Source organism: Conger conger, chromosome 4 (genome assembly GCF_963514075.1).
Source record: "Conger conger chromosome 4, fConCon1.1, whole genome shotgun sequence".
Classification (NCBI taxonomy): domain Eukaryota; kingdom Metazoa; phylum Chordata; class Actinopteri; order Anguilliformes; family Congridae; genus Conger; species Conger conger.
This window is the reverse complement of record NC_083763.1, coordinates 8,700,951-8,714,101: the sequence shown is the minus strand read 5'-3', so window position 1 is coordinate 8,714,101 and position 13,151 is coordinate 8,700,951. Positions and strand designations below refer to the sequence as shown.

Sequence of the window (13,151 nt, the reverse complement as noted above, 5' to 3'; positions counted from 1 at the left end):
CGGAGGCCAGGTTTGTCTGTGCAGCGCGTGTGTTTGTGTGCAACAGGGGAGGGGAGAGGGGTGCCGGGTGGGGGGGGGGGTGAGCAGAGAGAACAGGCCGGCTGCCCGCATGCATCTGCAAGTGTGAAAAACAAATCACCAAATGAGTGAACCCGTTCACCTCTGTGACGGAAGAGGAATTAACCAACCCAGGCCCGCGTCCAGCTCCAGGGAGAATCTCCCAGACTGCTTAGCGCTCACCTTGTTGCTGCCCGGCTGAAAGGAGTGATTCAGCCAAGCCAAACGCCCCCGGACCCCACCTCCCCACTCCCAGCCCTGAAATAGACACATCGCCGCTCTGCACGTTACCGATCCATCAATACTAGGAAATCACTGTTTACGCCGTGAAAAGAATTAGTGTTCATAACAGAGTTTTATAAATGAGAACAGGAGGGTGGGGGGGGGGGGGGGGAGGGGACCCTTCCAGCGTAATCGCTGTCTTAATGCGTGTAATTCAACCTAGAAAAACGCAGCGCTGCGTTGGATAGCAGCTGTTCTTGCTACACTTCTTAATTCTGAAGAGACAGATCGGTCTAGTCTTGATTTGCTCGTGTTTCTTTCATTTGATAATTCCATAAATAAAAAAGGCTATTTTTTTTAGTAAAAATCTAAAGAAAAGTGGTATATTCACACAATTACTTCCAAAAGACTTTTTTTTTTTTTTTTTACATGCTTCATGATGTTTGGAAACAAATTTGTCTCATCCTAAAAAATTTGTATTAAACTTTTTCATGCCAGGTATCCAGGGACACAAGGGTTCTCCAGAGATGCATACTTGCCTGGTGGCAGATGAGTAAATGCAATAAGCAGGATCCCTCACCCAGCCGAAAACTAGAGTGAATTTTACCAGCTTCTGAACAGTCCTGCAGGAGAGAGCGCTGTGTACGCGTCAGTGAAGGAGTCCTTGGGCAAAATGGCGTCCGTGGGAGTCTAGACCCGAAAAAACCCCTTCACCTGACGCCGGGTCAATCGGCCCGGATCCGGGGGGGGGGGGGGGGGAGGGGAGGGGAGGGGAGGGGGGGGGGGTAAAAGATGCCAGGCAACCTCGCAGGACACGGGGGAACAGCTCGGTACCCGTGGCGGACCTCCCCTTTTATTTCGGGAGATTGGCTAATGCTGTTGCTGAATGGGGCTTAGCAGCCGTGTGCCAAGGGTAAACGGAGAGCGGCATCAAAGCTCGCCGGAGCGGCGCAGACGACAGCGAACGGGAGAGCGAGAGAGAGAACGCTCCCCGCCCCGCGCGGAACCGCCGCGGCGCTGAAGCGCGGCTAGCTCGCGGAAAAATATTTAATCTCCGCGATTAAGTACGAACGGTGACAGCCCGGGGAACACGGAACCCCCCCCCCCTTCCAGGAGCGTTCCGGTTTGACACGTGCGAACGAGTCGACTCCACGCGCCCGGGAGTTCCCAACGTCAACGCCAGATGTGCGGACGACGCAGTGTCCCCTTCGACGTAATTACGGGAAATCACTTTCCAGTGCACTTCCAAAAAGGGCCAAATATAAGGCTTCAGCTTCAGAATAGGGTCATACAGGACCACGGGATTTTTTTATTTTTTTATAATATGCATGTGGAAAGCTTCAAAATATGTGTTGTAATATTACTGTAATCTCACATTTCCTCCAGGTTTCGACATAGGCGCCTCTTGTTTTGTTGATCTGGAAACCTTTTCAACGGATTTGGCGGGCCATTAAGCTCGCCCATAGCGTAGTATACCCCTCTACAGACAGCAGCACCATCTCAATACAAAAAAGCTGCGCGTTAATGATGTCGAAAGCGGTTAAAACAACAAATCCATCTTCCGAATAAAATAGATGGGTCCCATTTTTTTTTTTCATCGAGTTATTTTTGATTTCTTGAGAAAAATCAAAACGGGGAAGTCAGGACTGTGAGAACGGGAAGTACATGCAAACAAGAAATCAGTGGAAGGCAAATGCACCCCAACCCCCTAAAGGACCACAACGGGAATGGACGGGCCTACGCAACGGGACCGGTCCGAACGGAGAGATCGTACCCCACGAGTCGCTTCCTCCCCGCGGGGGAGACTCCAAACACACCGAGCGTTCACTTATTTAAGACCCGGTTAGATTAGGTCGGCCACGCACAGACTACAAAGCAAAAAAGAAAATATCCATTTTCAGACATCCCGCCCTTTTTAACCTTTTTTTTAATTTATTTTTTTAATCCCAATCTAATTCATCCGCAAAATAAAACAAATTAGCGTCACCCTCTTAACCCTGCGGAAAGGTTTACGGTCAGAATGAGCCGGAGTATCGTACCGGTTTTACGAGGGAGTGGAGGAGTCGCCGTGCGGCCGTATACATCATCGCCCCGGCACGGCGGGAGGCGGAAGAAAGGAGGGTCTGTGCGCCGTCTAATTACGCCCGCGTCCGCGGAACCAGCGCGGGAACGCCGCGCGGCACGGACGGGCGCCCAGCCCGCCGCAGACGGGCGCGGAAACCGCCGCGAGCCAGCCAGCCTCTCAGCCTCCAACGCCGACCGCTCCCGAAGCCACACGACGCACACACACACGTAAACGACTCCGCTTTTACGACTACTCCTTTCATTTATTAATCTGCACCTTTATTTATATATATTTTTCCTACGTTTTATTACTGTAATGAATCTGATCCCGGTTGGCGGGACCCCCCTCCTCTGCGTGGCTCGCAGACGGGCAGTGATTAACAACCGAAGACGGACCGCGTGTCAAAGGTCCGTGCCGTCCAGTCATATGACCGCCCTTAAAATACACTGAGCCCGTCAGGTACGGTTACCAGCACGTTTTACTTCCGCACAAAATGGACGCCCGGACGCGTCTCGTTTCTTCGGACCTGCCGAAGCCGGCCCACGGTCCACCCTGACTGCACGTAACCCCAGCGCGGTCGCGCTCTGCGGCGTGGGTCACTGCTGGTTATCAGCTGGGGCAGAGCCAAAAAAAACGCAAACAAACGGAATCAAACCGCTCCGCCAGGTCATCGACGGTCAACCGTCGCCCTCCTCCCCCCCCCCCCCCCATTTCAGAAAATCATTCGAATCGTTCAAACATTAACCGACTCCGTTCGCGGGTTTTCTGAACGGTTTTAATGCGGTCGAGTCAAGAGGTGAGGCAAAAAAAAAAAAAATCAATTTAGAGACGGGGAGAAAAGCGGGCGTCTGACGGACCGCGGAGAAGGGAAGCCATTTTAAAACATCGAACCATTAGGCAACGGCGCCGTCGGAATCCCGTACTTCTCCCCGAACCTAGCGTCAGGATGTTTTTGTTTTTGCCTCCATCGAGCAGTGATGCATTGCAGGAGTCAAAGGGCAGGTCGTGTTCCTCGTCGCCCCGCCCTATCAGCGCCGCCCGTCGGGGAGAGGGGAAGGGAAGGGAAGGGGGTCTGCTTTTAACCATTAAGCTGCCCCGTCCGCGGACACACACTCGCACACAAACAAGATTATAAATCACTGCCATGGGAGTGGAGAGGTTGAGAAGGGTACTTTGGGAGATAAGACCCTAAAGGAAACACTAAGGAAGGCGACCCTAACCGTTTAATTCCTTCCCAGAGCGCACCGCATTCCCGCCAAGTCATGTAATGCGGCCTGGCGTGGCGTTTGTTTAACGGACTTCGTCATGGGACCGCTCCGTGTTGATTTTATCAATGGCGAGCGCATGAATCCATCAAGCGTGGCTCGCATTCATGCGGTCTTCCCCCTCCCCGAAAACAATTACGGCGTCAGTTGCTCAGAGCGAGATCGGTTCGATTGTTTTCATAGCAGAAATGATTCCCGACACTGAACTCCACGCAGGGCCGGCGGTCTGGAACGACCATGGGCTTCTTGCGCGATGCACTCTGAGGACACTGGACCAGGGGCCTCGGTCTGGTAGGAGTGCGCAGAATCACAACGTTTACATAAACCCTTTTACCCTTTGAAGAGTGGGTCCTTCGGAATGTTTTTTTTAATTTTTTTTAATTTCCCCCCCAAAAAAAAAATTCGAAGCCCATGTTCCAGAACTACGTCGCTTTCAACTGCCAGGAATGACCGTTATATTTGCATGAGAGTGTTAAGGTTAAGGAAATTCCCATTCCGTAAGATGTGTTACAATGTTCGCTGAAAAGCGGCCCGGTGTAAGATCACGAATTAGAATGTTCTTCTTAACTGAACATCGTAATGTCGATGCAATAGTCATTAATAACTGAAAACCATTAACTGACTTTGAATTTAGGAAGAAATGTTTTTATTAAGAATACAGCTAGTGCCCAAGCAACATTCACTTACTGTAGCCTACTACATGGCTTCTGGGATAGAAGACCAATGACGACAAACACACACATGCACTGCAGTTAAAAGCTTGCACCGCTGTCCCAATAACCATCTCATTCTCCTGCTCCTGTTCAGAAAATCCAATAAAACGATTTTCGTAGATTGCCAACCACCTTTCCATGTTGCTGTTCAGGTTAACCAGCCGTGAAATCCGGATTTCAAAGACCTCATAACTGCCAGACATTAGGATCAGGATGTAACACAGACGTTGTGATTCTTACATTCAGGGACGAAATGAATGAAAAAAATTTATAGAAATATATGTATATTCATATGGTTTCACATTATCATGTGCGGAACCACCCATTTTCTCAACGATGACCAGGGAAGGCCAGCACGAGAGACTAAAAACCAGCCCCATTAGCCTAGTTCATGTGAAGACCTCAAAACTACAAGTCACCGCTTTGTTTCTCCATTCACTTCAAAATTACACATTCATAATGATATTTTACCACATACAAAATGCCATCATGGGCACTACACTACACTGCACTACACAAAATACAGTTTAAACCAAAAAATATCAAAATGTTTCATTGACACAAGTAGCAGTCGTTTTAGTTTTTTTTCCTTCTTCTTCTTCTCTCAATGTACTCTTGCAGTGAACTTTGAATATGCAAAGACCACCCATACTGGTTAAGAACCTTGACTAGCAACTGAAAACGGGCCTCCCCTGACAGCCAGCGAGGACATGGTGTTCACATGCCAAACAGCAAATTTAGAGATACACGACCTGAGAGAGGGGAGGTCAGTTAGGAGCTGTGCAGCTAGACACAGAGCCGCCCCCATCCCCCCCAAACCCTCTCCGCCCCCCCGCCCCCCGCATCCCCTCTCCCTCCCGCCAACTGCCAGAGCACCTACAGGGTGGGCCACTTCAAACACATTCCAACCAACAGCATTGGGGGGAAAACGCTAAATACCGCTACACACTGCAGAGCAACAACACTACACACACACACACACACTGTAGTTCTAATATGGAACGCCTTCCCCAGAGACACCCATGAATGTTCCCACCCATTCTTCCATTAAAAATAGAACCCAGCCATTCCCGTTCCATCACACACACACACACACACACACACACACACACAGTCCAGATGTAACCGCGCACAAGTGGCCGCGGCGGTAATTCGCCGCGTTACTGCGAGAGCAGAACTGCAGCAGGCCGGGCACAGGGAGCGGAGCGGTTACTGCGCGCGTCCGCTCAGACCCAGAGGCCTTTCGGAGGCCCCCGAAATATTTTCGCCGTTTCCTACAGCGCCCGGGCGCGCGAGCGCGAGGGAGAGAGAGGGAGAGAGAGGAACGAGAAGGGGGCTGGCGGGCCGGGCCGGGCCGCACAGTTGCACAACTTGTTTTCGTCTAATCGGACGGCCCGAGATCCGCCGGTTTTTATGGAGCTCCATTATCTCCGGCTCCCTTTTGTCCTTTGTGACGTTATCGCGGGCCACGCAGCGAGAGGTAGGTAGGCCTCGCCCTCAGGTGACTAATTATTCCTGACATTTCAAGGATCCGTCAGGAGAAACCGATGACATGTCAATAACGGCTCGTTTCGGCCCGTACGTTTTAAAGATTTACGCCGGCTCGCGACGTACTCCAAGCGGAGCCGGAAGGCCTGACCCCCCCCCCACGCGCGCTCAGTGATCAACGAGCACAACGCGGCCGAAAAAGAGCGGCAACAACGATGAAAAATAGATAAAGACTCGCCGAGTTCAACCACGGCCCGTGAAAACATTGTTTCGGCCGTACTGGCTGGATTCGGGCAGAAATCAAACGGCCGTCATTCCAGCCGTTGACCCTCGGTTTGTGGTAGGCTACGTATGCTGCTTAGGCCTGAGAGGAACAGGCCTAAAATGTTCCTCTCTTGAACATAACCCAAAGCACACCAACAGTGATATCATTTTATTATTTAAGGGCACAGATGTTGAATTAACGGCTGTTTAATTTACGGTTTTATTTTTTTTATTTTTTTTATTGCACCTTGAGCGCAATTCTTTTTGCAAAGCAACAGAAGGTAACAGAAATGGGCTTTATCCAAACTGACATGTAAAAAGAAGCAACTATGGCCAAAGAAAATAAGGCCTCCTACCTCAAAATCAGCTCCCAACCCTGTTTGTGTGGTAATACATTTAGAGGTCCTCTAATGTGTCAATTTGTTGACATAATTACTGCTGGTGACCCATTTGGATATTAATTCTGGCAACTGTACAAGGCTTCCCTTTTGAACAATAGATAATTACAGGATTATGAGAGGGAGAAGAACAGTGGAAGGGCCAGGAGGATAGAGCATAGAAAGGTATACTACGCTAAAGCAAGAATCAAAAACGCAATGTGTCAATATAAAATGCCTCATAATAAAAATTTGAGACGAAAACCAGGTCATTAAGTTTTGCGACTGAATTACCCTGCGCCAGAATTTTCTTTGAAAATCCATTCCTGAAAAGAAAAACCAACAGAAATACAAGGCATGAATCTTATGCAAAACCCCCGTATAAGCCCATAATTTTGTAATTACAGACACTTGATATTAAGCCCAATCATGGTTTTATCTGCACTCTGTATTAAAGCAGAAGAGGTTGGTGTCCCAAGGCCCCGTGTAGTGCGCTGGTTTCCCCCCCGAGCCCCCACTTTGAAGGCCGTACAGATACAGAAAATGAACGGGTAAACCTTGAAGGAAAAAAATAATAAAATCAGACGACACAATAAAAAGAGAAGGGAAAATAAGAAAATTAGTGAATCGAGTGGCTAAAGCGAGAGCCAGTCTGATGCCTTGGAAAAGGGCGGAGTTAGGCTAACGCTAGGCTAACGCTAGGCCACACGTCCATCAGGAGGCAGAAAGACGAGCGAACACTTAGCGACGCTTTTCTCTAATTGAGGTGTCAGCATCCCAAAACTGTTATGATCTTGCACGTAGGCAACAGTTTCCTCTCAGACAAGCTGACGATGTGCATTTGCTTTATTCCTTCCCCCGGTCTCTTTGTAACAACACAATATTTATCCTTGCGAATCAGGTGAATGGCAGACCTATCGCAGGTGTGATGCGTAACTCCAGGACCAGATTGCTGTATAAATAGCCCTCGAGACCCAACAAATTCCTGAGACTTGCCACCCGCTGTAATCTCTAGGTAATACGGTTAGAAAAAAAAAAAAAAAAAAAACTTTCAGTAATCATTTTCATAGCATTACACCACAACTCCCATCTCACTCTAGACAGCTTAACTAATATTGCTGTGTTCTGCTGACTCATTCCAATAATATTTACACTTCCAAGTACCGACCTTTTTTCTTCCCGTGTTGTAATCAATGCATGATTTAAAACAGGAGTAGTTCTTTTTGAACCAAGCAGACAAATACAGAAAAGTTTTGTTAATTTTTCTGGAAGGTTTAATTTTTTAGATTTTTGGCCCCAATCAACTTTCTGTATGACGGTGGTATCAATAAAATACTTGCACTGTTAAATTCAAAACATTTACATGACTAACAGGCTACATGTTAACCAACTTCCTAATATTTTGAGGAATGTTTTCATTACAATAATTTGATTAGAGAACAGGGAAGTTTATTTAAGATGTATGGCGTGATCAGAACCCTGACGAAGATAATTTGGTACTCCTTTTATAAACACAAGTGATGTCTAACATCCTGTAACAGAAGTAAAGATTATCTTTAAGGGTAATGTCGTCTCTTTTGTCATGTTAGGAAAGAGACAGCAGGCTACAGCTCAAGCCTGCTCAAATGAAACCATAGTAAATGGAATTGGGGGTTTTTTGTTTTTTTTTTAACCAATGAAACTTTTTCCATTATATTTCTCTTCAAAGTAGTTGTTCAGGAATAGCCTGCAGTGCTTTTAAAATGCAGCAAAAGCTACAGTTCAAAAATCATAAAAGATTATATTCGGGCATGGTAAGGTTTCAGGTTTTAAGGATGATATAAATTGTTTACAAGTTCTTGCGAGCATATAACATATGAAGTTAGTCATCTGGAAAAGTACAAGAGTAGACAACACTAAACATTACGTTTAAAAAAAAAAAAAGAAAACAACTGTGATATCTGAAAATTCATATCTGGAAATTGGAAAACCTGTTTGGTGGATTTACTGTTCCATCTAGCAAGTCAATATACAAAGACAGCAAAGGCTGATGCCACAGGTTATGAATGTTGCTGGGTTTTACTAAGAGATTTCAGAGCAAGCAGTGCCTACCAAGAAAATAATTTCCTGAAATAAACAGCCGTATGTGTGTGCAACATAGTACAGATCCTTGAGAACAACATGCTTATTTTGGCCATTTCCGCCCTATATTTTTGACACAAATCCAAAAATGTTCAGTTATAATGTCTATCCATCTAAAGATTTGTTTTCAAAGCAAACCAACCCGCCCATGTGTTTGAGTGTCGTGGTATTTCATAATCTCCTCTATATTTATGATAATGTTCACAAATGTGGGGTTACAAATTAATAAGAATTACAAGTCATACAAGAAATCTAGTGTACTGTACACTTTAATGGAATACAAAATACCGCGTCCAGTTTATTTAAACCAATATTAGCTCACTTAAGGCATAATTTATTACAAAACCACAATCGCTATTTGTAACGTGTGAAAAAACCACAATGTGCAGTGCAACGATTATGTCCAGGACAGTAATGAAAAGTTTTTCGAAAATGAATCATGCGTCAAGACACACATACCATAAAATCCAAAACCAAACATTCCACTACTGCTATACTCATCTCCACTTACTTTGAATGTTTTGAATAACTAATGTGGGAGTTGCAAAGAACATCCTCACTATCTGTGCCGTGTTTTGAATGAATACAATAGCATGGACGGAGATTAAAGCAAATGTGACATATACTACGTATTTAAAGTAAAGCAACAGACAGATAGCCTCGGTTCTAAGAAATATTACATTACAGGTGGGTAGAAAAGTAGTTTTAAAGTCAGAAATAATTTGGTTGATGCACCGCAATCCACCTCATCCCTATAAAATAATGATGCCTTCAGAATTAAACACATTAAGGTGATGAGTTAAGGTGGCAGTCTTTTTGAATACAATCACAGAAATGCAATTGCCGAACGAGCAATGACATGGTGGATCCAAAATTAAAACAAAAACATGGGCCCCACAAAGGTAAGTCTCCGCTGGGGACAACATGTAAACATACAGAACACTCATCTCAACTCGGTGAAAATGCATTGCGGCTTTATGGATACAGAATGAGTATTAATTCAATATCCGAAATAGTTTTAGGGAGGATTACTTTGCCGATTATAAAGCTGTAAGACATGAGCCCAAAATCCAGGAAGGGAAGAGTCCTTGCTGTGTGATTTAATTAGCATGCAAAATATTAAATGTAGATTCCATGACTCCGTCGTACAAGGGCTAGGCTACATTAATACACAAAATAATTTGTCTCGTGGTTTACCATCAGCTTACAATATTTTGCAACCCTGCGCATGAGAAACAGGCAGGCTTGTGTAACCCATTCAATAACAGTCAAATGAAACAGCACATCTATATGCGTGTACACACATGGACTTTTAACATATGCAAGCCACAAAAATAACTAAAGATTGTAGCCTACGTGACCTTAATGCTAAAGCTATGTTAAATCTAGTCTAGTCACGGCTGATACAACTGTAATGTTTTGGGAACGATGGCAAGAATATTAACCAATTCCAAACCATTTACATTTCAATTTCCAGTCGAATGTTCCAGCAGGCTAACGTTCGCTCATAATTTAGGTTACCAGGCGACTTCTTTGGAACATCGATTAATGGTATCCAATTTTGTTCTTGTGAATGTTATTGATAATTTCGTAGTCTAGCCACGTTTGCAGAAATGCATAAAACATAACTGTTGAAAAATCATATGTTTCCTACGATCGTTTCAATGTAATTTTAACATGATTAACTATAATCGTAATACTTATATGATAATTATGTCGAGAATTCTACACCACCGTCAGCTTAAGCACGGGTGTACGTATCGTATACGACATGGCAGCAAACTGTCGCTGGTTATCGGGGAGTAACATGGCTACCTTTGCTACAATCAAGAGATTAACGTCAGAACAGGTGGCCATGATATAGCTATGCTCAATATAAAATCCCATTGCATAATAATAATAGCCTAGTGTAGCACTACATCTGCGAAAGGGCATGCGCAAGGCGTGCGATTAGCCAACATTTAGCCTCACAACTCAACGGAAAAGATTGGTTTGCAATTTATGAAATTTCTCCCGATTGTTAGCATAATTCATTTTTAGAAAATCACGTGTCAAGGGTTTGCAAATGAAAGGCAACCGAAGCAAATATTAAACTTACGTTACTGAATATTGTGCTAGCCATATAGTTTAGCATACAATGTAGCTAACATGCCAAACGTGTCCACGATTTTCCTCCTTATTCTATTTTTATTTATTTTTTACCAAAAACAAAAATATTTTAATTTTATGGACGCAAATGCATACATCTGCATTTATGAAAAACTCGTCTTCGTTAACATCACGAAATAACACACGAGGTAATGGGATATCGGAATCTTCTTTAATTTGTTTACATTCCCAGTCCAACGTCAGAAGAGGCCTAAAACGTAGGCTACACACGAATCCCGCAACTTCCAGTTTAGTTTCGCTGCAATAGACCACCCTACACCAGTAACGAGAGCTAATCTGGCCTTCGGGCTGACGTATGTGCACCAGGCCTATTTTTTCCCCTTTTGAGGGGGCGGAAGGGGGGTCTTATAATTAACTAATGAGAATAATTGTCCATGTTATACAGCTACGTAGAATAAATAAATAATATAGCCAAAATGCATAACGTGCTGATGCAATAGACGAAATGAAAAGTCGTCTTGCACGCTACAATTTAATTTCGGCAACTTTTTAAAAAGATAAACTGTGAACAGAAATACCTATTACTCGAATACTAAAACTTGTTTTCGGCCATTTTGTACAAACCTAAATAACCTGTACAGCAAATAAAGCTTGGGTACTTACTTTCTCCATTTGTTTGCCCGCAATTGCATACAGCGAAGATAAAAGTGACCAAAACAACCGCCGAGGTCTTCAGCCGCATTCTGACTCCAGTAATGTTGCTAGATATATCCAAAAACGTGGAGGGAGCTTATAAATAGCAACCAAAAATTCGATTCCAATGTATTTGGACTAATCTATGAATCTAATTCATTCAAATAATATCCAGTCAGAAAAAATACAACATCAGTCGGCCCCCCCAAAAAAGGGGCCGGGGGTCCAACGTGGTTGTGTTTCAAAATTTACAATGTCCGATTAAATATTTATTATTGTTCCGCCCTGCAATATTCACTACTAAATAATGTGATCTTGGGTTCTAGCAACATTTAAGCGACTAAAAAGTTTCATCTTCAATGCTCTTAGATAGGATTGTCCTCCACTTTCATCTGTTAAAAGTTTGACAAAATCCTTCTTGAGTCGAGAAAAAGAAATCCCACACCGCTGGCTAGCGAGGAGGTACCCGAAGGGGTAATAACTGCTTATACCCTGATTAGTTAGTAACCGATTTGAAGATTCTTGTAGTAATAATAATTGTTTTTCGCTCAACAATCAGGGTATATAGGCCTATTATCGATAGAGAACGATGTTCGTTAATTTCTTGCAGACAACTGCGAATTTTGAAATATTGGTTCTTCTAGTTATAAATCAGGGTTCTTCGAACTTCTGTCGACCTTAGACGAAGATAGCGCTTCAGCTATCCAACAGGCTTGCACGTTTTATTCCACAGGTCGCTGCGTTTTATACACTGCCAAGTATTCCACTTCTTTCCTGTATTACAGGAAGATCGTTTTGTTAAAACGTCCAGTAGAAAAATAAACACATCCCAGGAACTCCTCAAGAATCGCTTTGAAAAAAATCGTGCTGATTGCCTTTCCTTTTCGGCGTATCAACCTTCCTTTGAACTCTTTCGCTACTGTTCCAAAGTGATTTGTGGAAGAAGAAAAAAACAGCCAAGAAAGGAAACGCGAGACACTTTAAACAAAACAAATAAAAGCCGCTGCTTCCACCACAAGGCTTCGAAGTGTGAAAACTCCACGCCGTATCCCCTGGCTATTTCTTTCGGATTAGAAAGCTTGCAGGCTAATCTTTACCCAACGAGGTTTCCCGATTGGTGGTAAATTAAATTATTATTTCGACTGCAAGAAACAGGACAGCAAGGTAAACAAGCTCAACAGCACGAGAATCCGCTAAAAGCGAAAAAACTTATCTCCCCCCGCCTGCGGTACCTCGCTCAGGTTCCCCCCTTTCCGTCTCTTTCTGTCTCTCTCCACCAGTAAACAAGTATTGCCAGTCAGCTGGGGTGTATGGAGGGCGTAATGTAAAATGCGGAGTGGATCCAGTGGAGTCGATGGAAATACGTGGATAGGAGAGAAATAGAATGTCTGCAGCCTATAAAACACAGACAACGACGCACTAGTGTCACATTTAGTCCTAAATTTCAGCCGAAGTTCAATCAAGAGTGATCCACACACTTTATATCCGCTAATATCAAAAAATATTATTTCCCAGCTGTTTGGTTTAAGCCTACAACGACTTTGAACACAGTAGGCTAGTCTCCTGGACGGTATGGCCTAGCTACAGTTGTTTGTTCCAATTGACGAACTGTTCACGGCACCCGTTAGCTATCCACGGCGACAACATGGTTGCGTGGACAGAAGATCGCCTAATCCATGATTTCTTCGGTTAGGCATTGTTAGCAATAACCTTTTGAATTATGTCAGAACATGAGGTATAAAAATAGAAATCATGGAGCCTAATTATTTAACAAAAA

General features: G+C 44.3%; 1 protein-coding gene across 1 annotated transcript in view; it reads right to left on the bottom strand.

The window, feature by feature from the left end:
* insrb (insulin receptor b) overlaps window positions 1–12,634 on the bottom strand; it is a 112,637-nt gene extending 100,003 nt beyond the window's left edge. The window contains exon 1 of the mRNA XM_061238109.1: window positions 11,345–12,634. Coding sequence (XP_061094093.1) covers window positions 11,345–11,423 — 79 coding nt within the window. The 5' untranslated portion in view covers window positions 11,424–12,634. The remainder of the gene's footprint in view (window positions 1–11,344) is intronic.
* Between the last annotated feature and the right edge of the window lie 517 nt (window positions 12,635–13,151).